Raw genomic sequence first — 27,360 nt, forward strand, 5'->3', positions numbered from 1 at the left:
TGCAAATCTACGTCTGGCCTGAAGAAGTCGTATAAATTGTGTATTCAGTATTAAATCCTCCTTTTTCTCAGTATGGAGTACATGGAGACATAGTTAAATACCAGCTCAGGCTTCTTTGTGAAGGTCAGCTCAATATGAAAGCAAGGTTGTCACCCAAAACGCAAAACAACGTGTCAATTTGTAATGTCAAACTTCATCGGAAGCCCCAGTGGATAGAAGTTGCTGAGGGCTCCTCGGCCGGGATACAGTGTCCTGCAGCTCAGGGGATCACAGATCGGTTTTCAGGGGTGTCAGTCAGCAGCACAGAACGAGGTCAGCAAAGCGGATTAGGCTGAATGGCCCCGGAGGGCTCGCGTCCTCCACATCTCCTCTTGCAAACCCCACCAAGTCTGAGGCAAGGGCACAGTCACACAGGGGTCTCCAACAGCTGCGCATGTAGACAGCTTTGAGTGTTAAAATCCTCAGGCTTCAGTCACATTACCACCCCAGTGCCTTGCATGGATCAGCAGTGTTTCCTAGCTGTAGAAGTAATCAGTGCAAAATGCATTTGTGACTTACATGTAATTATGTGAATACTTACTAAAACAACTTACTAAACATCCATTGGCTTTGCCGTTAATTTGAGGCTGTGTACAGCCATAGGAATCATTCACAGTTACATGGAATGCCTTTATTCTATCTGTATCTAGCAGTATCTTCCCTCGAGTAATTACTGAATGTGTATGAACTTAGAACATAAATATGTAATTGACTAACATAAAACAGAAATATCTCAATAATAAACACTACCAAGTGAGGAATACAGATAATCCGAGTCATGCTTTTCGTATGAGGACTGTCATACCAAATCCCTCTGTAACACAGACATTCTCCAAGACTTCCTGACAGAAATGATCCTCTCTCTCCCACAGGTGGCGCAGCTGAGCAGTCTGGGGTCATCGACGTCGGGGACGAGGTGCTGGCCATCAACGGCAGATCTCTGCAAGACCTGATGCACTATGACGCCTGGAACATCATCAAGACGGTGTCCGAGGGCCCTGTGCAGCTGGTCATCAGGAAGCCCCGGACATCCGTATGACTGAGTCCATTTTTTTGGAGTGGATTTTGGAGTGCCAAATTGCAGACAGAGGACAAACTGTTTTGTGTGAGTGTGTGTGTGTGTGTGTGTGTGTGTGTGAGTGAGGGTGTATATATATCAATATATCAGGACTTCAGTTTTCTCCCTTTTTTATACTTATTTTTTCTACAGTTCTACAGATTTTTTTCCATGAGAGAGATAACCTTCACAGCCTGAGGCGGCGGGCGCCCAGACTGAAGTTGGTGACATTTTGATATTTATTAGCGCTCGCCCACAAAGCCAACAGACTCTCTCTCTCTCTCTCTCTCTCTCTCTCTCTCTCTCTCTCTCTCTCTCTCTCTCTCTCTCTCTCTCTCTCGGAAGTGTCCTCCTCACCCTGGCCAGCGTCTAATTCCCAGCCTGAAAACAGTAACTCAGTCGCAGACAGACCCGTAGATTACCTGCTAAGTGACAGGGCGGGAAGACTGAAGTACCACGTTTGTCTTAACTGTCTCTGCACCCTGTTAGCTGCCTCTTCAGACTGCCTCTTCGGTCCTACTCACAGTAGCCACCTCCGATCCTGTCTACTAGACCAAAAGAGTTTATGTAAACTCTCCACCGAGGGTACAGTGGCTTTGGTGCCAGGTACTGTTTTTTTCAAATGGAGTCCCTTATCCTATGGTGGTCACTTTTGTTATTTGTATTTTACAATAGAGCTGGTTGCTACTATGGAAGAAAAAATTTGATGGCAATAATATTTGTGAAGTATTTATATTTTTTCCTCTCTTGGCGCCATTATTTTTGAATGCTTTTTGGCCTTGCCTGTTTGGAACGGAGCAGCCTGATAGCACCTTTCCCCCCTCAGAAGGAAGAGACAGTGATGAAAGAGTTCCTTCCATATTCTGCCTCGATTTTGCCGTGCTCATTTGGAGGTCATTCAAGCAGACATGGTCTGAAACGGCAGTTGAATTGATCCATGGGTTATTTGCCACCACACAGCACTCATCCTTAAGAATAAATGCAATTGTTATCATCATTCACATGAAAATGCCTGTTTCCTGGTGGGGGGTGGGGATGGGGCTCTCAAAGAAACCGACCATTTGTGTGAACTTCCCCTTTAGATTTAATACTACACCAGTAGTGTGGTGATACTGTACTTGAACTGTGTATGTGTAAATATTATGGTCCCATTTGATGATGAATTAAATTAATTATCTGGGCTTTTGAGCACCACTGCTTTTATGACAGTGTGTGAAACAGTAAGCTATCATGAATTCAGAATTATACTGTGCGTCTAAGACTTGGAGCTTGACTCTATGCTGTTTTGAATCATTAAATACTTTTTGAATGCTGCGAATTCTCAGTCTCCCATTTTATGACTCTTCCTGCAACGCTCCAGTGTGAGCACTTTAAAAATGAGTGAGAACTTTAAAAACAAACAAACTTGGCAGTTAGTCAAGAGACTGCATTCATGAGTTTAATCAGATCACTGGCAATACATTCAAAAGTTGATTGTACTGTGTGCATAAGAACATTAAATGAAGTGCATTGTGCTATCCTCAAGATAACCATAAGGGCATAGGATAGAGTGATTACTTACAACTACAAAATACAAATAGTAGAAATCGCAATAGAGAAAAGGTCATTATGTGTAAGTAACTTCATACATTTGCTGTGCATTCATACGCTTAATAAACCTCCTGAGTGTTGGGATGGGCTTCTCTCTCAGCACTCCTCAGCGGTGCTGTAAGGAAACTAATTTGACCCTGAGGATAAGTCAATGGAAACATGACTGCAGAAATATTTGCAGAATATTCATGGTTAGGGATCTTAAATGTGCACTCTAGAATGTACGAGCCAAAACGCCTGGGGGAAAAACTTGTGGAAGAGCAAGGGGTGAATGAATGGTTGTGTGTAGCTCTGTGTGTAGCGCCCTCAGCACTGTAAGGCTCCATGCACAGAAGCTGCTCAACGGTCTTGATGCTGTTGTTATCTGATGAAGATGTCACTCTCACAGTATCTAACATCATTTATATCATCTAACTGTAAGTATACAGGCCAGGGAAATTGTAGCTGTTTAGGCCAATAACTAGTATAGCAGTGCACACTGTGAAATCATTAAGGGTCTGTTGTGTGTTGAACAAGCATCAACAAAACAGCAGTTGGACATGAATCAGTTTTCCCTGCTGGAAGCGTTTTGTTTATTGATGTGTTTGTTCTCAAGAGTAGGCCTATCCCTTGTGTGATACAATATCTTTTCATTATAGCGTATTTTCAATAGTCACACCAACAATCATGTACTTGAGTATTTTTGCATAATTACAGTGTGTGTTCAGATAATTATATAAATGGGAGAAGTTCCTGCTTCACACCAGATCTATCATCAGAAGTTTCCATGATAACAAAATGCCAAACCTGTATGGGGGCAGTGTTGTTGCCAAATAGTATTAATGTCAAGTGCTTGGTTGAACACGAGCTAATACTGAAAAGGTCACATTTCAGTTTCTTTCTGCATTTGTACTTCAAATCGCACCTACACCATACGCCTACAGAGTAGGCTATACTGCAGGTTCTGAATGAACAGAACGGGAACCATGGATAGAACAGGCTGTCAACTGGTATCTCAGATTTTGCTAAAAGGCCTTAAGATATCGTGTTTTAGTGGCGGCGTGTGTTTTAGTTACCACACGAAATTGGCTACTTACCTTTATAGTAATTCAACAAACATTTTCCACTTTCCGTATAGACGGCCCCGGTTGTGAGACAGTGCTCAGCGAGTGGAGACACACTCAACACCTGCATTATTATAGTTTTCCAGCGCTTGACTTTCCTTAAAGCATCCCTCTCTCACTGCTGTAATGACAAGCCCTATAATGACACGGAGAGCAGCCTACCACACACACAATCCTGCCTACTCCTGTCAGCTCCCCTCGGACAGAGCAGGCGGGGTGAGGCTTTTGCAGAGAGTGCCGATGGCAAGACCTATTAGCGTCGGCTGAGTCACTCAGGCTGATGGAGCGGTGACACTTCAACCCCCGTAATCACCGTAGATGCCAACCGATGGAGCCGCTGCACCAAAAATATTTACTAACCGGAATTGAGTGGAGTGATTTAGACTGGGTTGGTGGTGCAAAGGGAATATCCACACTCTATTAGCAATGAAAAAAATCGACATCAACAGCAATAGGCGAATCATTTAATGAAAAGAAAGTTAGTACAGGTAGGACAAGCTTTTAAGTATGTAAGGCATGTGCACCGCACTAAATAATTGTTAAGGCAAATTGACAAACCACATTTGAGAGGGGAATGCCTTGATGAATTTCCCACTCCTATGTCTCTGCTGGGTGGTATTTATGAGCAGACTGACTAGTTTCTGACTGAGGAACAGTTACTTTATGTCTACATTGTACCCTCACAGATAAATAATCCGGAGATGTAGTGTCTCTGAAGGGGGCAGGTGTGCTGAAGTGGAGAAATTGATTAACAAGGGAGAAGGGCCCTTCAGTGCTGTCCAGATGAATGTAGTTACATTAACAGATCACAGTAGAGCATGTCTGTAAAAATCCATGTTGAAATGGTTCATGTTGGTGATAATTACAGCAGAGCTGTAATGGCATTTAAATCAAATGTGCAGATGTAACCTATGAGTTTGTTTTGAACAAGCTTTATTTCAATAAGTTGTCTCCTGACTCTGACCTCTCATCACCAAGTGCCTCTCGTCTATGCGAGACTAAGGGATGTAATGTGCCCGCAGTAAAGTGAGAGAATGAGCAAGAATTTTGTGAAATAATAAGATATTTTCTGATGATGTGACTTTAGATGATGTGAGCAAATGTAGCCAAGTATGAGTACACCAAATATTTTTTTTTTTTTAGCTTTAGTGGTTCTTCAGATATTTTAATATACCAGGTCAAATGAAATGTCATAACCCTGCATGGACAACATTTCACACAATTTGGTGTGCATCCTAAGAAAGTGGTAGTGATGCAGGGTGTGACATTTCCTGAAGTTTGAACCTTTACATCACAAGGTGTCTTTACTGCTGCAAAAGAGCCCTGTGCTCAGTCAATTCTCCCTGAATAAATAATGATGATGATGATGATGATGATGATGATGATGACTGAAGTGTTACATTTTTGCATTGAGCATTATTCACTAGGTGGTGGTGGGCACTCCACAAATGAGTCGTAATGAGCTAGGGGTCATGCACCTCCTAGAGGCCAACTTGCCATAAAGATTTTGTCAATTTTGTCATTCGTCATCCAAAATATTTTTTCGAGCTATTGACCAAAAAGTGTTTTGAGCCTACCCCACTTCAAGGGGGCGCTAGCGTAAAGGGAAATGTACACATAGGGACACAAATCTTATATTCCGTATCAGCCATGTGGAGCTACAACCATACCAAGTTTCATGTGAAAGTATAAGTATATGATATCATTGACCAAACACTGGTGAAAAACTGGAAGAAGAAGAAGAAAGAAAAACTTTGACATTCACTATATGACCGCCCTGCACAGCATAACAGTGGTCATAATAATGACGTAGCAGATTAGGTTATATGGGTAAGGGTGGAAATAAAGATTGAGAAATGAATTTCTCCGAAAATAATTCATGACTCATCTACCTGTGTGTATGAGTGTGTATATGTGTGTGTGTGTGTGTGTGTGTGTGTGTGTGTGCGTGTGTGTGTGTGTGTGTGTGTGTGTGTGGGGGGGGGGGGGGGGGGGTTCATCTCTGGACCTGTATGCTCCTACATATACCTATTGAGCCTATGTTTAGTTCCTGGCCCTGTCCAGATGGATGGTGCATCCTCCTGAGATCAGAAACGGCTAGTTTGCCAAGCGTTCATTAAAACTTGGCAGAGGCTTCGTTCCTCATAATCGCTCTGTGTACTTTGTAAATACGAGGCTATGATTCACCCAAAGGAGAAGACCACTGAAGGGAGCGAGAGAGAGAGAGAGAGAGAGCGAGAGCGAGAGAGAGAGAGCGAGAGCGAGAGAGATAACTTTCCAAATGTCCCATGGCTCTAGCAAATGCTGTGTTTGTACAAGATATTCAAATTAGTGTGTTGAGTGTGAATGTGCCTCTGTTTTTTGTGAGATTCAGATGTGCCCACAAACGAAGCCATAATAGATATATTTTTCCACTGATTCTTCTCTGCCCATGACATGCCAGGATATAAGAGATTTTGAGATGTCTGACATCTTCTCTTGTCTGGACAAAAAACTGTTAATGATAGAAATCACCTGCAGTTTCAGTGTGCAGTACCATCTTAAAAAAATCTTCTGAAAATCATTTGAGGGAGAATGAAAAAGCACTGATACTGAGGACAAATCGCAAGAACGACCAAAGTGAACACTTGTATACCGTTCAGAGTCAGTCAGGGTGTGTAGAAATGTGCTAGAGGAGATTGAAAAAGTTGCAAATGTCACACAGTTCCATCTCGTCTACATTTCCTGTTTGTGTGTAGGTCACATGATCACAGAAGCAGAATAAAAAGCGGTTGAAGCAACTGAAAAACCAAATGAGAGAGAGAGAGAGAGAGAGAGAGAGAGTCTTAATCTTTTAAAGTTTACTGTCTTGCACCATTTTCATATGAATTCAACATGTACAATAAGGCATGATTATAGTAATGTACTCTGTCACAAACAATTACAAACATCACATTTTGACCTGACCTAAAACACAAAACATCATATTTTGATTCAAGCAACATTACTTAACACAACAATACACCTCAGCTGCTGGCAAGAGTGAACCCCTGAACCAGACATGCTGTTTATTAACCCTCATGCTGTGTTAGCAACGTGGTTACACTTGTGGTTCCGGTCAAAATTGACCGGCCTGACATTTGACACCTGCTTTTTGTAAACATTTGATCTATTTTTTATCCTTTTTAATGATGTTTTACCACTTGGTTTTATTCAAAACAAGGGAAATCCAGAAAATATTTTAACATACATACAGCTAGTGGAAATCTAAATCTCATGATTGTTAGTATTTTGTGTATTTAACAATGCATTTAACAATCAACAAATCACATTTAGAATATACATCATAAAATCTGTAATGTTACAACACTTCGGTCAAAAATGATTGGTGTGATTCATGAAGAAAATGCACACCAATTCACATCAATGCCCAACTGACTGACAACAACCATTTATTTTCACTCATAAAGCTCTGTATTACATTCTTTGGATGTTCATTGTAAAGGCCCGGTCCAGTTCATCGGAGACACAACAAATGTAACATTGTTAAATTATCTGTAAAAAAAAACTGTTATGAATGTTACTACAATTTATTTGATCCATTCAAGTAGTTAGGGTGAAGGATGTTATGAAAACCTTTTTGAGTTTCAAAGTTTCAAAACTGTCCTTTTTGACTGGAACACTACATGAAGGTTATCAATCACAAGCTCAAATGCTACTGCTGTCAGACTGGCCAAGGCAGGTGAGGGTGAATATTAGTGATAGTTTCCTATTGAGCCACAGCGATCATGCACTTGACCTTTTAGAGACAGGCACTGCTGAGGGGTTGTAATAACATCCATGAATACCAGTGCTCTCCACAACATCATTATCTGAAAATGACTTAGATGCTCTTAATAAAATAATCTGCTTTGCACCTACCATGAAGGTTTGTTGTGTTCAGGGCTTGAGAGATGCATTTAGCATACAAAGAACCAAACAGAGGCACCCTCCAAACAGAATCCATTAGGTTTTCAACTATAAACGTGATTCATTAGACTGATTAGGAGGAGTGAGGAGTGCAGTTGGGTAGTTTTCTTTGTAAATGCACTACCAGCTAAAGAAGTGTGAGATGAGGCTTTAGTAGAACCTACACCCTCAATGCAGCCATACCTCTGGAGTTTTCATTGCCTCTCTGAAAACACACTTGAATGGAACAAAAAAGGTTGTGTTAATTAAGCCTCCCATAAAACAACAATGCCAAAGGAAATGGCCCCTTGCTGGTTCTCAAAGCTACTCAACATAAATGTTCATACTTAAAGTAAATCTTACATTCAATAGAGTTTTGCATGCCGAAATAAAAGCAGCTTTTCTTTGTTATATGGTGTTGAAATGTGTGGCCAAAGCACTTGAATGGTCTTTGGAAGGCAGAGAACCCAAAACGATATGTTTGGTAAGTGGATATAATAATATTTTGTGCTCTGTGTTCTTGCGCTTTTGGGTTGGCATCACTCGCTGATTTTACCCTTGCCCATCTGTGACAAAAGTCAAACTGTTTCGGCTGTCGTTTTTTACTGTGATAGTGGAGACTTTTTCTAGCACTGTCCCATATAACCTTCAGCAAATTCACACTACCACCTTGTTTTATTTCCGACCCTGGAAACCCCTCAAAACTTTCTTCCTCTTTGTGGTTTTCTTTGTTCAGCTGTGACCCTTCAAATTTGAAAATGAAAGGTAGGCGGCGACGGCCACGGCAGCCTCAACGGTATCTGTCTCTTTGCTCTCTGGAGCTTATGGCGCTTCATTTTTCACTCTGCTGCCTTCCTCCCAATATTCCACCCTTCCCTGCAACGGAAGAATTACATTTTTTTTGGCATAAAGGTGTTAGAAATGTGTGTAAAAATGTGTATGTCTAAATGTGTGTGTGTATATCAATGTGTGTGTGTGTGTGTGTGTGTGTGGTACATGGTTATTTGCACATCCATTTTTGTATGCTTACAAATGCACACAAATACACAATATTGACACTGTCATAGACAATGATGTTTTTGTATTTTTAAGTTTCAACCCTGTTTCAGTTCTTACTTCATGAGCCTTTGATGAAGCTGCCCCATCAGCTACAATCCATTGTTAAAATACACACACACACAAGCACAGGCATACTCACATTTCAAATAATATTATAATATATTATAACACAAATAGATTTGGGCCAAAAAAAAAAGGTTTCTGGAGTGTTCAAGTGCCTGTCGAGTCTTACAGTCCTCAAAACAAAAGACCAAACATCTGAACATCTCCAAAAACAAGTCTCTTTGTTTTAATTTATTACACCAAATCTGGGAGAGAACTGCAGAGAAAGATTATAAATCACCTCTGCCAAGAAAGAACATTTTTTTTTAGCAGTCAGAAAACACTTTGTCAGTGCTTTCTTATTTGTTCTATTCAGAGCGGAAAGGAAATGTATTTCCTCTGCATAATATGCATGTTCCCTAGAACTGCAAGCATAGCCATACAACACAAAGAAACAGGGTCCTTTCCTGAGAAGTGGTGCAAGCAGAACCCATCTAATAATGAGTCTGAAGAAAAGGTGTTACATACCATAACATTGAAACAGTTCATGACTCAACTCCATGGGTCTCCACTTGATCCAATCACCACAAAGTCAGAGCAAATCTAAAAGTTGATTTGACTCACCCCTATGATGATCTGCAATTATAATGAGAGACTGGAACTCCAAAACAGCTATTAATTTACAGCAGTGGTGTGGTGAGTTCAGCAATTAGCCAATGGGAAAGTCTGTTCATGCTGTACATGCTACATATCATAGCTATTCGTGTCCACACTATGAGGCATTTAGACCATCATATGCTATCATCCCTAGCTAGTTGCTTCTTATAGAGAGAGACAGAGAGAGAGAGAGAGAGAGAGAGAGAGAGAGAGAGAGAGAGGCAATCTGACTGAGTGTGTTTATGTGTGTGTGTGTGTGTGAGAGTGAGAGAAAGAAAAAGAGAGAGACCATTAGAAAGGTTGGTGCGTGTGTGTGTGTGTGTGTGTGTGTGTGTGTGTGTGTGTGTGTTTGAAAGAGAGATGGGGGTGGGGGTCATCAATGATCACCATCATAAACAACAGGGTGATTGAATAAACACTTATTCTCATCTGCTGAAAAAAATGGCTCTGTGCACATCCAATAAATCTGCACATTGATTTGTCCTCTGCAGAAATGAATCTCCATTCCATACGTTAGTTGTGAGGGAGATGTAGAGGGTGGCCCTGCGGAGGCCTTCAAACTCTGGCATGTTTGTCATTCTTGACCTCCACAAGTTTTAACCTCATGTAGTCAATCACACATAGCAGTTCATCAACGTTCTGGAAGATTCCATTGCACACATCTGTCCTGTGGTGATAGGTAGATAGAGACATAGATAGATAGATAGAGAGAGATAGATAGAGAGAGAGAGAGAGAGAGAGAGAGAGAGAGAGAGAGAGAGAGAGAGAGAGAGATAGATAGTATTTTGTAATACGCTAGTTTGTAAACCTTTCAATCACACAACAGGTACAGACTCTTGCCTCATTCTTTTGACAGCTCATATCTTTTTCCCTTGAGAGAGTTGCAAGCCACTAATGTTACTCAAGTCAGCCTGGCAAAAATGGAGACCACATCAGAGCCCAGACAGACCTTCAAATGAGGAGAGGCCAAGAGCCATGCTGTTTCACTTCATGGTATGTGTAATTGGATAGAGGTTTTATTGTGATGAACATTAGTTTGTTCTAGCTGTTGACAGACCTCTCTGATCCAATTTAATTCAGAGTCGCTATCTCTTGGCCAGGAACTTTTAAACTTTAAAAGGGCTATTTGAGTTATCAAAAATGGGCAGTTTAGCACAATCAGTCTCTTCCAGAGAGATATCAGCTCTGTAATGTAAGGGCTGAGGCTAGCTTCCTGTGCCAAGCTGAAGAGGAAAACATTAACATTTTATGCAAACCTATTATCAGCTTCCCAAAACAAACAGGAAATATTTATGCATATGTTAATGATGTTTCCTGTTCATTCAGGGCCAAACTGTATGGCAGTTGTGAAGGGGTAGCAAGAGCAGTTGTTACTCTCGGCGGTAACATTGTCATGTTCTTAATAATGCATCCAGTAAAAGTTCAAATGCAAGGCAATCTGATGACACATCCACATACAGTTCATCTGTGAATAGAACCACCCCCCCCCCCCACACACACACACACACACACACACGCAAACAAACAAATACAAAATACACACACACAGACACACAAAGGGAAAAAAAACTAATTTGCGTGTGTAAGCTCTTGCAGTGGCCAACAGAATGCCTGGCTGTGAAATTGGAATTAATGAGGCAAATTCACTTTGCAGGCAGCTTTCAAATGATGTGGGACTTCCCAGCTCTGAGACAAAGCAGACAGCCTCCCTCTCTCTCTTTCCTCCTCCTTTTTCTTTTTCTGCCAGTCTGACTGGCAGTTACCCTGCCCCACACTAGCGTGTCTCCACTCATGTCAAGCACAGAAGACCATGGGTTCGATTTCACCACTGTCATTTCCTGTTGAAGAGGAGATAGAATAGCCGTAGTGCAAGAGGCTTAGCTGTTTAATGCAGTGATGATTTTGGGCAATTCAGCCCTTTCTGGTTAACTCGGATGGGACCCTAACAGGTGCAGTCCCATAAACGCATGATTTATCATGCCTGTTCTTGTACCTTGCTGAGAAACACAGCCATGGGAAATACTCACTGGCGATTGTTTGTGCACTAGAGAACAGTACTCTTGGCCTAATGTTAAGGACTGTCTGCCTGTGAGGAGACTCAGGCACAGGTCATAGCATGTGGACGTGATACTGGTGATGAGGAATGAAAGCGAGAGAGAGAGAGAGAGAGAGAGAGAGAGAAAGAGAGCTCTTTGTGGGTAATCATCGGCAGATCCAGGGGCCAATGAATAATGCAGCGGACGGCCTCATCACCGGAGCCCTGTCTGACCCGGCACTCAGAGCGCTCAACCCGCACAGCCTCCCTGGATGAGCTTCAGCATGAGCTGCCATCTCTCTCTCTCTCTCTCTCTCTCTGTGTGTGTAAGTGTGTGTATGTGTGTGTGTGTGTGTGTGTGTGTGTGTACGCATGTATGTCTACAACCAGGGGTTCACTCACTGCACCACAGAGTACAGCTGATCCATGCTGGTTCATCCTGCTGGTTCAAAGAAACCAAACCAATACAAGTATTGTCATTGCTTGTATCCCTTTTACAGCAACAGATCACAAGGGGGTTCACTGTAGAGAGTCTATATGGACCTGGTGGACTGGATATAAAATCTAGAATGCATATACAAATATTCTAATGGTATTTTTTTTTTTAAACCCAGAATAAAATGCTAATAAGGGCACACTTTCTATTCCTGAAAGCAGTTGGTGCTGGAATGGCCCAGCCCTGAACAAGCAGTAAAAGTCAGACGCTATCTAGGAAGACATCCTAGGACAATTACTGCCTTGTATTAGATTAAAAACCTTTGGATTAAGCGTTTTCAGGGCTCAATTGACTTTCTGAGGAACCAAGATGAACGCTTACCATCTGCCAAGGCAGCTGTGCTCAGAGCAGTTTGCATTCACCTTTAACTGTCTCTAGTCGTGTTTCATTTGGCAACCAGGGCCCTCCTACCACCTGTCTCAACCTGCAAACGTTGTGTTTCTGGTGCACAAGTGCAAATAGTGTGCATGCTTCATCTGATAAATGTGCTCAACCTGATTTGCTTCGACAGCCTGTAGATGAGTACACTGTGAAACGGTACACATGCAAACCAAAGGTGGTTGTATGTATACGAGGTTTTTGTTCTTTTGCCTGATAAAACACTCTAGCCTACAATTGACAGGTGAGGGAAATATTACAGGACTAATGAGGTAACAATCACAAAGATTATTTCGAATAGTTAAGATTCATAAGATTCTCGTATGAGACGAATGAAGTCCTCGGGTACAACGAGTTGAATACAGGCTTTCTCATGATATCAGCAGAAGCAGACCTTTGCAGACCTACTGGCATCCACCGATCATTTGTCATTACATCGGGCTTTAACCAATCAAAATCGGGTTTCCGAGAGACCACTGGGATGCTGGGCGGATTCGAATGAGGAAAAACGCGTTAGTTTACTCCTTTGATAACGATTCTATCACAGTATCCCGACTCTGAACTGTAAGTGTGGTTCGTACTGGGAACGATGCTGGTTTCACTTTAAGACTAGCAAATAGCTCTTGCTGTAGGTTTCGAAATCGCCATTGTTGGGTTTAGCAGAGTGATGAGGAGTGGAGAACGGAGCTTCCGGGGTAAAACAGCTATCTATATGAAATGTACCGAGGTGATGAGCTCACGAATCGTAGAGCTTTTGATTAGAATCCATTGTTGTCGGAGATGATAACGTTAGAGTTCAGAAACTGAAACGGAGCTGACACACCTGGGATTTTTTTTTCTAAAGCTGTTCCAGACATCCAAGCTCGTACGAAAAGCAATTTTGGAATACATCGTGCCAGCAAGAGGAAATATTTGCTGAAATTATTAAAAGAAGCCATTTCAGTGGGTGTTATTTCATGGGGATGTGTTCAAGGCAAGAGAGAATACAAAAAGACGTCGACATCGTAATTCAAAGGTGTAAGGCAGAAAAAGACTGCCTTTTCTCTGGTGAGTTTCCATAATAAGTGGTGCTTTCCTCACAGACAGCTAACCTAGGTGTATGAAACCAGCTTTCTCTCATTTACACAACACTCACGCCTAATAATTTTTCTGTCCTTTCACCTGGTAACCTGAAATAAGCTACATGTTGAGTATTGTAGCCAATGAGTGATATTATACTACGTGTGCACAACATTGTGCGCTATTTATGGTTTTGTATTATTTTGTTAAAAGATTACATAGCTAATGGTCATAGGTTAAGTCGTGTAACGAGAGAAAATAAATAGCCTACGTTGCAGTCAGTCTTTAATATGCAACGTTAGTTTTGTCGTACCTGATCAGTCGGTAGAAATAAGCTTGGAAAGCAAACAATACATTAATATGCTTGTCATGAGTGTGTTCACTGTTGTGTTGACATGCATCTACCTGAACCAGAACAAACCCATCAGAAATGGCGAAGCACATGAAATGCCAATAAGGGTTTTGTAAATATTTATCAGCTATCAGTTTGTTTCCTCAATATCCAATGTCAGTGGAAATCCCTCTTGATGTTGCCATGGAGACTGCACTTGTTGAAAGGGACTTTTCTTGTGGAATAGGATAGGACGTTTTTTTCTGTCGTCGTTACCACATTTCGTGCACCTATTTTTTTTTACCTAATCATTCTTCCCCGTTTGTTACAGATTTCCGATACACTGACGCCACGTTCACATTCACCTATTCAAAGGGATCCAAAAGGTAACTTTTTGAAGAACCTGATTTTTCCAAGTTGACTGTCAGACGTTACCTGGGTAGTCCCTCTCACAACACTTGGTTGTTTTGTGTGAACGTCTCGTGGTTCTTTTCATTGCATACACGTCAACTTAGGCTGTAGGAAACTGTTAGTAGTTAGTTGTAACTTATATGTATGTGACTGTACACGTGTGTTACTTTCATGAGAGTTTTGAGACACTGTAACAGTTCGTTGGCTGCCCATGATGAACCATCCAATATCATACTTACATGTGTTTGTCTTTGTAGACTAAAAGCATGCCTTCTCTCAGTCTAGTTGAGTTTGTGCGAGAGAAATCTTTGACTTGGCCAACAAAGAAATTAAACCTTGGGAAGTATTCTGTGCCATCCTTTACTCTAGGGGATTATATGTAGCCTGTGGACATCAGCCAATGATGAGTGCGTTCAATGAAAATCTCGACTGTGCATTACAAATAAAATGGGTGTACAATCAATAAATGCATATTGTACATGACATTTTCACTTTCATACTCCCCACCATGACAGTATAGGCGGTTGAAAACAGCAATGTGTTGCTTGTCTTCTCTCAGTGTACTCTTTTAGACAGTTTACATACTTACACACTTGAAAGTCCACTCCTAATGATTGGTAATTGGTTTGATGTTTTACATTTCTATTAAGTAATGTAATAAATAAGGTTATTGCATCTAAATTAAGATCACTTGAAATGTTGGCTTCCATGTGTACTACAATACATGCCAGGGGCACTGGAGGGAGTGGTGTATTTGATTGGCTGTTTAGTTCAAATATCAATCATCTTTCACCAGGATGAAGGACCCCTCCTTTAATGGTTCTGCAGACTTGTACTGTCACACAAAAAACAGAAGTCACAGCTCCCCACACACACACACAAGACTACTTGAAATGCTGGATGGATGTCATTTGCAAAAAAAATGTGTGGTAAAAAGAAATATGAACTGCTTACTGTACTACACCCTTGTTGAGGAATTAGCACACAATCCCTTGTGGCTGAAATTAGGGCTTTAGTGCCAGACTTCAGTCTCCAGTCATGCAAATCTTCTGTGATAAATATGCTAATTTAAAATGAGGTGTTCAAGCATGTACAGTCATTTCACTGGGTCAATGGCGGTACAGATAAGAAAGTTCCAACAAGGTTCATGCATGCAGACCATTGGACAACATTTTAATTAATTTTGTCTTAATTAGAATGGACCCTTTCACTAGACGTCGTCTAAGTTTGCCAAGCCATCGCAGTGTCCATAATTAGTGTCAGGACATATTGCCAAGATTAGGGTTAAATATCAGCTTTGGCGTTTGTTTCACTTGACAGATGGCTAGCTCTGTGGTTCGCTGGTTGTACTTTTGCTGTGAATCAGAGGGCAAAGTTCAAGATACTTTCCTTGGATTACCTGGATCTGGATGCCTGAAGATGTTATTATTAATATGAGCGTGCCTTGTTTGTACTCTGTTCTGTTCTCTGTAATTACCCTATTTCATGGCCTTAATAGGAGCAAATGTTTGGTTGTGCAGCAGTGCTTTGGCATATCAACAAGTCATTGCCAGTTTTGCCTTGTTGTGTAAGGGACATCATAGATCTTTAGCTGGGAGTTAGTTATTTTGGCCACCAGCCTTCCAAGAATTCTTAGGGTGGTATTACGTATTCTCATGTCAATACTGATGAAATTCAAGACCTGTGCTAAAACCATTGGCTAAACAATATCATGCTATGGGAGCAACCCTGTGAAGAGGGACCAGACTCATGAATTGTCAATACTGGGATGTGTTGACTCCTCACAACACATAGCCTAACTGTTGAGGGAGGTTTCTATCGCTGTGGTCGCTTTAAAGGGGAAGTTACACATTTCCTGTCTTTTGCAGAAATGCAGCAGTCCAGTTCATTTCAAACGTGAAAGGCCATTAACCCTTCATACCATTCATAACGTTCACAAACACAAACATAGTCGCTATTGTGAAGAATTATACTTGGAGATTGAGGGAAGCATCTTGATTCACATTACCTTTTTGTTACATTGCTTTTACACTTTGAAAGGGACGAATTTCGGACAAATTAAAATGTTGAAGTTCCTCTTCACTCAGAAGCTAGGAGTGTTTATTCTCACCTCAAGAGTTGGCAGTAGCCTGGCTTCAATTTCCAAACAATTACGCAACAGCCTCCAGTGAAGACAAGCTTGGCTCATAAAGCATAGGACATACAAATCATTAGCTTGCTCTGGAGTGTTTTGCAGAAGAAATGGGGTGTGTGGATGTGAGGGGGTGGGGTGGGCTGGGCAGCATGGCGTGGTAATAAAGGGCAGGCAGTCTGCTGTCCTCTCTCTGATGAGCTTTATGGAGGGGAAGGGGGGAGAGAGAGCAGTGGAAGACTAGCGCCAGCACCCGTGCCTGTGCCCACACCCACTGTTGTGATTTTGCACATAAATGCGCCAGTCTGTGTCCTCTGCTTGATGTGGCAGGAGATTAATGCCACGCACCTCAGGGTTAAATTGCCAAACAGGTCGTCCAGGTGCCGCTGACATACAGTAGTCACAGTTCATTTAATTTTCCCCTCTGCCTCGTTCAGGCTTCATCTGATGTTCCAGTGTATCGTGGAAACTCTCCAAGCTAGATCTGGGTGCTTGCAGACTAAGTCCGCACCTATTATTATTATTATTTGATGATGTTGCTTATGATGTTTGGTTGGTTATGATATGTGTGTGAATGGGATGTGAGGACTCTGCTTTTATTTCAAGTTAGTGTCATCTTTAAATGACGCGTTAAAGTTTGGTTATATTCATGGGGAAGAACTGACAGGCCCAGCATACGTCCCAAGGCTTCTCGACAGTTCCTTTTTCTTTTGGTTAAAAAAAGAAGTGCATTATTATACAGGTCATTTCAATAAAGCATGCATGCTTGTTTTCAGATTGATGATATTGCATACCCTTAGTCAACAGAGGTATTGTAACTACAGATTTTCCTTTTCCAGGACTAAATAGTGAGTTGCATATTTCATTGTGACAGTTTAATTTTGCATAATCTATAGGGAAACCTTTTTCAGTCAGGTATTGGTAATAGAGGGTATCCATCTCATGTGCACCTTGTCACAGTATCCCCACCATAATGTGTGATAGAAGATGTAAGATACCATCCAATTGACAGACAAAGGTTGATGAAGAGTCAGTGAATCTGCTCTATTGAGTTTCGCCCTCCCAGCCACTCTCCCATTTCTGCAGACCCTTGCACTGGGCTTGGCACAGATTTCATCTGGGCAGTCTATCAGACAGTGGAGATCGATGTAGAGCCCCGATTTTGGTTTTTGTCTGTCTAAAATAGAACACATTTCTTCAGTTTTGTGATGACTGTGAGTCTCATCTCAGCACTGGATCAGAGGCACTCTACGGGGGTGTTATCTCTTCAAGTAGTGCTGCTCTCAAGGCACAGACAGTCACCACACACACCAGTGGGCTGGCACTCCTAAACGTCCAGACCATTGGTTTTCTTTCCTTATGGCAAAAACTGTGAAAGTGATAAGCTGTTTTGTCGGAACCAGGAACTGAAAAGGCACTGGCCCTGTCAAGCTAAGGGGCAGGAAGCCGAGATGAAACTGTTTATGATTTGTTTTGAGAGGTTTGGTATTGCTAAATCTCCATTTGGCGGCTGCGCTCTCCTAAATGGTGAGACAGCACAGCAAACACCAAGTTGTCACTTGTCTGCCAGCAGCCAGATGTTGTAGTCAGGGTGAAACAGGTGGGAAGGCTAAATCAAGCCTTTGACAGATGCACAACAGCTTGGGCCACAGTAAAGATGCATTTCTGCTTTTAGCATTGACATTTCTAAGCTGCTTTAAAAACAGGTATAAGCTGCTTTTGAAACAGTTTTTGTAAGTATAGCTACTTTTACTTATTCAGTTACATTTATTTCCATCTTACAATAACCCTTCCTGGTCATTTCTGAATATTGAATACGGAGACATGGATATTTTTTACTTTTGAATTTTGTTTCATTAAAACTAGTCTAGCATTTTTTTTATTGTTTTAATACACTGACAGTGTCTGAATCAAAAGACCATAATCTGGGGCCTTGAAGAGGTCTTCTAGAGCACGACATAAGCCCACTACAAAACAAAGAAAAAGAACTAAGAAAATAAACTGAAAGTATTTTAAAATGCATGCTTTCAGAGCATGACAATGCCAGCTATATTGCCACCAGTCAGCACGTTAGCAAACTTGTATCAGTGCCAACTCGGCACAGAGGTATTTGCTGGGTTTTTGCATGCCTTTTCAGTAGTTACCTGACTAGCTTTACACCAATACTTTCTGCAGCTTTAAAAATAGCAGTGTTTTGAGTGTCTTAAATTAAAACAGGAGCTGTGAACTGTTGAGATAAGAATGCAGTCACTTACATATAGGTTAGTAACAGTAAAAGAAAAAAACAAATAGCAGTAAAGACAAAAGCACGCAAGAGATTATATACATACACTGCATATTATACATTCAGAAATATTATAAGTAGAAGTGCCATAATAGAGACACATCAAGAAACGAAACTCGCACTCAAAGAGGAGAAAGTCCTCTGGGCAAATGTATTGTCTAACAGACTGATTACAGCCACATACAGGGCAAGGAGTCATCTTTGGATCTCTAAAAGTACCGTAATGCATTATTAAAATGAAGTGCCTTTGCCCCTTGAAAAACTTTAATCTGTGCACAAATCTACTTATTTTTTTAAAGGATAGTTTAAGGTGTAAATGAAGGGGTTCTAATTTGTAGTGAGTCAGAGCTGACCCTGCAGCGTGTTTGTCATTCAGCACGTAGGCTCCAGCCGTGTTCCTCAGAGTATCCCCACAGAACTACGTGCTCTGCAAATCTGAGAGGCCATGAAGTTGACATCACAGAAAAGCAACGCAGACGTGTGTGTTCCAGGCCAGCCTGCAATTTTCAGCCTTTTCTCATCCCGTCACATAAATCTCGCTGGTGTCAGCGACATGAACCCATAAGTATTCATAACAGAAAACATCCATTCTGCACATGTTTGTGAGCCGTTTTCCTCTTTTGGATTCACTCGGTAAACAATTTTAGTGTGTTCTCAGCTCATCGCATTGTTCAACTCTATGTTCCGCCAGACTCGTATATTTCTTTTTTCAATCCCGCATGTGACACTGTACACACTTTTCAACCTCGTTTACTTGATTGAGTGTGTAATGGAGCCCATCGCTGACTTCATTAGTTGCTTAGAGCTAATGAAGAGCAGAACTTCTCTGGCCATTTGGACTCGGTTATTGTGTGTGACCTGATATCCATCACGCTTAAAGGGGCCATCAGATATTCGTGCTGCCATTTTAGACAGCCTCAACTTCCATCTGTTCCCTTCTCTTGGCAGCCCACCCCCCCACAAAGAGGAGTGTTAAGCTGAATAATTTATATCAGTGATAGCTTCATTGCACTTGCCACTACCTTTGTTGCAGTCAGAGAATAAGCCCCAGCATGCTCATTAGATACAATTACAAATGCCATTATGAATTCACACTCTACATAATGCATTCTGGTATACTTAACACATCTGAGAATGCAGAGAAAGTGGTTGTGAGAGATAGGTAAGTGTGCTTTATTTAGCACAATCAACCCCCTGGCATTCTCCTTGTGGTTTCTTGCTCTGTTTGCTCAAACAGTGCTGCACACTGAAAAAGTACCCGGTGTGTTTTAGCTGGGCGTAGCAGTGAGAGAGGTGTGAAGTAAAGTGCGCTCTATGGCGACAAGGGGTGTCTGAGGACACACTCGTAAGGTGTTTCTCTATTGAGCCATTCAGTGCTGTAATGTCACTGATAATGGTGCCGAGTCAAGGAGAGCCGGTGGAGTCCCTGTGCTGAACAGGCCAGGGCCAGGAGGGGTACAATAAGGCCGGCAGAAGGCCCTGGGGGAGATTATTGTGAGATCAGTCTGTGACCTTAACGGTGAGGGGAATCAGTGTGTGTGTGTGTGTGTGTGTGTGTGTGTGTGTGTGTGTGTGTGTGTGTGTGGGTGGGGGGGGGGGGGGTGTTGATGGAGGAGTTGTTTACCCCTAATAAATACATCCACTCCGAGGATCTTTTTTGCTGCAGAGTACTAGTTACTGTAGATGTGCAAGCTTTGATGCTCCTTGAAACTTGGGATAACCAGCATGGTGGTTGACACCGGAAGTCTTTTACAAACAGAATATAGTACATTTCTTTCACTGAATCATAATTCTTTAATGATGTTTTTTGATTAGGGTGAACTAAGAAACTTGATGTTCTATGACTTCATCTGTGTTCATTACCACACTTATTCATCTCTCTGTTTCCACAGGGTTTCCTACTCTGTGCATGTCTCAGATGATTATCCAGGTATGTAAGAAAACACAAGTAAACAGTTAATGAAAAACATACATGTATACATGCATCATACACATACATGCATACATACACACACACACACATACAAACATACATACATACATACATACATACATACATACATACACACACACACACACACACACACACACACACACACACACACACACACACACACACACACACACACACACACACACACACATACTGTACATACATGCAAAAGTTCGGGCACCCCTGGTAAAAATATCAGTTACTGTGAATAGTTAAGTGAATAGAAAATGAACTGATCTCCAAAAGGAACGAAGTTAAAGATGAAAGCTTCTGTATTTTAATCAAGATTCGTGTATTATTTTTGTTTTGTGAAAAAAGGAAAGGAACACCATGCAAAAGTTTGGGCACCCCAAGAGATTTGAGCTCTCAGATAACCTTTGCCGAGGTTTCAGACCTTAATAAGCTTGTTAGGGCTATGAATCATTGTTAGGAAAGGCCAGGTGATGCAATTTCAAAGCTTTACAAATACTCTGACTCCTCAAACCTAGTCCCAACAATCAGCAAAAAAATGTATAATTGATGCCCACAAAGCAGGAGAAGGCTATGAGAAGTCAACAAAGCTTTTTCAGGTTGCCATTTCCTCAGTTCGCAGTTAACTGGAATGGTGGTTGCGGAAGTTGAGGTTTGGAAAGCCAAGAAAACTTTCTGAGAGAACTGCTTGTAGGATTGACTGCAAAAGACCTTCAGGAAGATTTAGCAGACTCTGGAGTGAGTGTTCAACAGGATAATGATCCAAAACACACCTCTAAGTGCACTACCTCAAGAGGCGCAAGACGAAGGTTTTGCCATGGCCCTCACAGTCCCTCAACCTGAACTTTGTCGAATATCTGTCGACAGGAGGAAGACTCTTGGAAGGAATGGGCCAAAACAATCTCAAATAACAAGGGGGGTGGGCACTGAGTTTACCTGAAAGGCCTACATAAATGCTTGCAATCAAATCACTGAGTACTGACCATGCAGGGTGCCCAAACTTTTGCCATTTTTTTGTTATTTTGAAACGGTAAAAGATGGAAATAAAAACGTCATCTGGCTTAAAATATTAAAGAAATCTGTCATCTTTAACTTGCCTTTTGGAAATCAGGTCATTTTCTACTCACTTAGCCATTCACAGTAACAGAGTGTCCAAACCTTTGCATGCCACTGTACATACATACCAACGGTACATACTACGGGTGTAATGCTACGTGTATTTGTCCCGAACCGTCATGGTATGGATGGCGCGGTAGCCTATGTGCGAAGATTGATGAACTTAAAGCAGAACCAAAATTCACAAGCCCTAGTTCCACCTGGAAACCTTAAGATGTAAGCTGTTACCAAGTTAATAACATGCCATTCTATTCGAGAGTGTAGGTTCACTGTTTACATTATTCATTTTACTACTTCATGCACTACAGGCTGTACCAGCTACCTCAGGGGGGACTATACCACCCAAAGTGGAACAAACTTTCAAAATAAATGAAAAGAAACCTAGCCTTATGTATTTGTTTTTTTGTAGCCGTGACATCTATGTACCCTTAGACCCGTAGTACATACATACATACTTACATACACACATAAATTGAGACAGAAAGAAACACATATGTAAGCTTACATAAATGTTTGCTATCTAATCAAGTATTGCAATAAAATTTCTCAGAACTGTAACTGATTTGGTTCTGCCGTAAAGGTAAAATGGTTCATGTTGCAATGGCTGAGCTAATGGAACTCTGTCAACATATAATCTATGTCAACATGTTCTCCCTGCCTGCTGTGCAATTGCAAGAGATTTCACATTGATGCATTTTCCACTGCACAGATTGGAATCTATGTTCATTTACTCAATGAACTCAATGAAGTATCACTGCCCTAATGATAAAGTTGCTGATGAATGTCACGCAGTAGGACGCACCAGAGCAGCTTTGTTATAGTTCTTATGTATTGCCACCGCTGTGGTTTGGAATTATGTGCGTTAAATGCTTAGTTTCAGTTCAATTTGCCATTTAATGGCATGACAATGGCTAATTAGATTGGGAGAATAAATATATGAATAGGAAATACGGAGAGTGACAGCACAAACCGCCCAGTGCGTCAGTGTGGCGACCGCCTCATCAGTTATTCCTTCCTCTCGAGTTGTTTCCCTTAAGTTGATAAATGCAAATTGTGGTGACAGCATAGATGTCCACCGTTGGTCCTGTGTTGGAGCCGCTGGCTGTCGCAAAGGGCCTAGACTCTAGAAGTTGAACTCTAGGCCCTAGAGTCTTCCACTGACGTGGTAGCAAGTTACTGTACCAGATATCCTTCCTCTTTTGGGGCAGCCAATGATGGGAGGTCTTTTTTTTTTTTTTTTTCCAGGAACAAAGAGCGGACACAGATTTCCTGTGATCCTGCGTCTGAGGGTTTAATCCTGTCTCGCAGGCATTATTTTGGCCTGAGAGAGTGCACCATGAAAAAGGGGCAATTACAGAGTGTGAATATAGACTCCTTTCAATACCGGCGATTTCCATGAATGGTGGAGAATTGCTTTGAAATGTTCACATACAGTAACGTCACAGTAGAAATCCGCCTGAATGCTTGAATGACAGTGCCATATTGCCATAAGGACAATGTTACTCATGAAATATTGAGGTGCATTCTCTCTTTTTCTCCACTTTCAGACAACACATATGTGTCCAACTCTGAAAATGACGATGAAGTTCTAGTCATGAGAGATCCCATTCCCATTATTTTCCACAGAATCGCAACAGGTAAATTACTTTTTTATTCATTCACTCACATGTAAATCTGAAGCATCACATTATCCCTGATTACCAGTCAAAAACAAAATGGGCAAAAAAAACATGATAGATGCAACTAGGTGAGAAATTGTGATGTAAATACGATGTATCTTACTATTTATATTCAGAATCGCTTGATGTTTATGCTAGTGGTAGTTCCCCTTATGTTTTTACTATGTTATTTAGATGGAGAGGATAGGTGGATTATCACAGTAATGTCATGCATTCCTTACATGCCCACAGGTCATGTAGATATGAAGATTTTACAACTGTAGTGCACACAGTATTGGTATTTGTTCTACTCATATATCAAGGAAGTGGAGAATATGGGGGAGATCACAGGCGTTGTGTGTCAGCATGCTATGAGCATGCGCCTGTTTGGTTTCCCTTCCCTTGCTGTGGTTAGCTGGGGGCTAGGAGTTTGCAGTTAGAAGGAAAACTCAGGCATAATACGCAGTTCCTCTATTCCATTCTCATAACCGCTGATCTCATTGGGTAGTTAGCTTCCAGCTTGCTGTAAGTATCAGAAGGGAAATGTGCTAGCCCGTGCTAGCCTGTGTCTTTCCCCGGGAGACGTTAGGTGTGTTGGGGACTTTCTCTGACTGGTTTGCAGTGCAGAAAGGGATTAAGTGAAAGTCAAATAAGTAAAGTAAACCCTGATGTTTGATTCATGTTAACTTCACAGACTAAATATATTCATGTTTGCTTTTAACAGCAGTGATAGATCTTAGATCTTAGATGCAGTTATATTGTATTGATAGATGCATATGGACTTACGTACATCATACTTACTCTTACTTGTAAAACAGCTGCCCAGTATTTTGTTATTTTTGATTTCTAAGCTTTTTTTATCTTAATACTTACATTTCTAGATGGAGGGAAATTTAAAGGGAATAGCTTAATTAGAGTTTATTAGTGGCATAATGCCCCATGATTTCCCCTTATCCCCACTAACATTAATCAGATATGTTAATCTCCTCTGATACACTTAGACGTGTTTTGGGCTAGTGAAGGAGTGACTGAGAACTTGGCAGAGAAGGCAGGATGGATAATGAGCCTGCCTGTGTCCTTCTCTTCTGGGCCTGGGGTGTTTACAGTTTGTCATAAGAAAGCGTCCCCTACCCACCTCTTTTCAGTTTTTTTTCTCACCACACCTCTTTTCCTGGAGCTCTAAACTGACTGCTCTGTAAACAATGCCTTTGCTGGTGTAATGGTTCTCTCTCTCTCTCTCTCTCTCTCTCTCTCTCTCTCTCCCTCTCTCTCCCTCCCTCTCTCTCTCTCTATATATCTCTCCAGTAAAGCTGCATGTCAGCACTTGCTCCCGGTCTAGACTAAAAGGCTTTTTTTTTACCCCTCTCTCTATTTCGCTCTCAACCACTGAAATGTTTGATGTGCTGGTTGTGCGGTGCTGTGCTGTTCTTTGCTATGCTACTGCAGATGAAGTGAATGTATGTTAATGCAGCTCTGATTGATTATTGCTCTCTCTCTCTTCAACAGAAATCAGATTCAGTAATGATGCCACCAGCTGCCTCTCCAGCCGATCAAAGCTTCAGATTGACAAAAGCCCGGTAAGAGCTCCATTTAGTGTGCTGTGTCATGTTCAGGTGATTTCCTGCGCCACAGGAAGAATGACAGAAGGAAATGCATGAAGGGCTTTCCAGAGAGTAACCAACTCTGTGACGTATCTGACCCACATCTGGGCCACAGCTGTTCCAGCGTCAACTGTTATTGAGGTCACTGTTTTATTATACTTAAAATGGACACATGTATGATAGGTGTAATTGGCCAGGTGACTCAGTATTTAAGCCTCTTTGACATGGGGAAAGGTCAAATATTTTTTTGCATGTATTTGAAGAGTAAATTAATCTGCAAAGCGTGCTGTTTACTGTACTTTCAGTTTGTATTTGGTGATCTGATGAATCACAGGAGGGGGTTATCAGCTCATTGTTTACAGGATAAACAACCAGTGAGAGAACAAACATGTACAGGCAACAGCTGTGAGGGCAAAAGGGGCAGATTTCTGAACATGCTTAACTCTGTTTGCTTTATTTGGTTGGCAAACATCTGTCGGAGAAGCGCAGTACTGTCGACATTCAAAGATTTTGGGATATCGTGATGCCGTAAACCTTACCTATGACAGTTGTAAACTAACATGTAGCAGTATGCTAAGCAGTGTTAAGCTAATTTGGACTTTCTCTTTCAGTGCCCCTACGCCATAGAGGAGGACTCTGAGGGGGACAATGACTCAGAGGAGTTTTACTATGGTGGTCAGGTACTTCATTTCCTCTTCATCATCACAGACACAAACACAGGTCATTCGTATGTTTCCTTTGAGACCCAGTGTTTCCCCTACCGGTATTTTAGGGGGGGCGCCCCGCCCCCCCAACGGCACCCCCCGCCCCCCCTGGAAGGTCAAGTTAATCTTGTTCAATTTTATTTTCTATAAAGCGCCAGATCACAACGGAAGTCATTTAAGGTTACCTTTCCTATAGAACAGGTCTATAGCTTGTTATTTTATTAAACAAAATAAATAGCCTTATGTTATTTATCTTATTTACACGACGGCATGTCATTTCTGTCTCTACATGGTCGCGCGTTTACAATTCTCGTTATCACGCATGGCGGAGTTCCGCCAAGATGCGCGCACACACACACACAGACACGTGCGCGCACACACAGGTGAGCACGCTCCCACCAGCGGACAGAATTGGGCTTAAGAATCAGTGCACAGCTACGGACACTTTTAAGCTTTAAAAAACACATTTCCAGGCGTTCATGAATCCAGCGGAGATCTTTTCCTAGGTTAGGGCCGAGAATGAGGCCTAATGAGAATGGCTACAACAGACGTGGAAACAGAACGTACGCCCATGTCCGCACCGAAAATTCAGAAATAGATCTGGCTTGCATTTTTTTATCATTTTCCGCGAGTTGTGCGTGGCCCTTTTTTACATATAGTCTGGTAATAAATCTATTAATTGTAATGAAAATTATTTATTTTGCTGTGAATAATGAAGGAAGCAATAAATCCGATTATTTCCCAAACCCTCAAGAGCTGTTGCCATGGAGATTTAACGTTACTTTCTGTTTGAAGATAAGGTAGCAGCTAGTGTTGAAGAATGGGTGACTTGAAATTGGACGACTTTAAATTAATATATGAAATTGAACATCAACACCTATACGGATAAAATAAATAAAGAAGGATAGCAAAACAGATTGATAAGCCTAGAATGAGAACGGCAGAAACACAGGCAAGACGTTAGATGACGAGACAGATCATAGTGACACAGGCTGTTTTTTTCGTCATATGAAGGCTGAGACATTCATAACATTTTATGCAGTCTTACTGATGGTCCTTTTGTAATGCCAACATGTGCACTTCGTTGTGGATAAGTAAAACCTATTTTGCTACATTTTTGTAGTCCTGGTAATCTTTTGTTTGGCATATTGGTGAGGTTATTAAAAGGACCATTTCTAAATCTTTTTGTTCTTGATGAATTAATGTTTGTTTATTAATCAGTTATTTTTCAACAAATAACTCAATTATAATTACAAAGAGGACAATTCGCAACTTTTTATCGCAACTTTCACTTGTTTTTGACAATTTCATTGCAAAAAACACCTAAAAATAAAAACTTTCATCGCAACTTTTTTGAAAAGCTCCTGCGAAATCAGGAATTTTAGGCCGCAAATACATGTATCTCAAAACATTTTCTTCCAGAAGCCCAAAAAGGTACACTGCAGAGACAAAAGCTGCATAAAAATAAAAAGACATGTTCCAATGTTTAGTTCAATGAACAGTTCATGACGCATGAACACCATGATTCCTTTTAGCGTTTGTGTCGGTGGCCGCACCGCGCACCGTGCCGCCCCCCCCCCCCCCCCAAAGCTGTAAACCTAGGGGAAACACTGGAGACCATATGGCATAAAGCCGTCCTCAGTCCTCAAATGGGGATATATTTTTCTCAAACACTTCATCCTTGTTCCCAAACTGAATGGTGACGGTAGACCTACGTGG

General features: G+C 41.4%; 2 protein-coding genes across 5 annotated transcripts in view; both read left to right on the forward strand.

Moving 5' to 3' along the window:
• Positions 1–2,414, forward strand: part of pdzd2 (PDZ domain containing 2) — a 77,841-nt gene extending 75,427 nt beyond the window's left edge. For 2 of the 3 annotated variants that reach the window (XM_031570678.1, XM_031570679.2), the window contains one exon: positions 912–2,414. In XM_031570678.1, the coding sequence (XP_031426538.1) occupies positions 912–1,078 (167 nt within the window). In that variant the 3' untranslated portion in view covers positions 1,079–2,414. The remainder of the gene's footprint in view (positions 1–911) is intronic. The other variant, XR_006152494.1, reaches the window with a different exon arrangement.
• A 10,208-nt stretch (positions 2,415–12,622) lies between these two features.
• parp8 (poly (ADP-ribose) polymerase family, member 8) overlaps positions 12,623–27,360 on the forward strand; it is a 35,926-nt gene continuing 21,188 nt past the window's right edge. Inside the window, exons 1-6 of one of the 2 annotated variants that reach the window (XM_031570680.2) lie at positions 12,623–13,430; positions 14,105–14,159; positions 20,492–20,529; positions 23,226–23,315; positions 24,843–24,913; positions 25,549–25,617. In XM_031570680.2, the coding sequence (XP_031426540.1) occupies positions 13,340–13,430; positions 14,105–14,159; positions 20,492–20,529; positions 23,226–23,315; positions 24,843–24,913; positions 25,549–25,617 (414 nt within the window). In that variant the 5' untranslated portion in view covers positions 12,623–13,339. The remainder of the gene's footprint in view (positions 13,431–14,104; positions 14,160–20,491; positions 20,530–23,225; positions 23,316–24,842; positions 24,914–25,548; positions 25,618–27,360) is intronic. The other variant, XM_031570681.2, reaches the window with a different exon arrangement.

This window comes from Clupea harengus, chromosome 7 (genome assembly GCF_900700415.2).
Source record: "Clupea harengus chromosome 7, Ch_v2.0.2, whole genome shotgun sequence".
NCBI lineage: Eukaryota > Metazoa > Chordata > Actinopteri > Clupeiformes > Clupeidae > Clupea > Clupea harengus.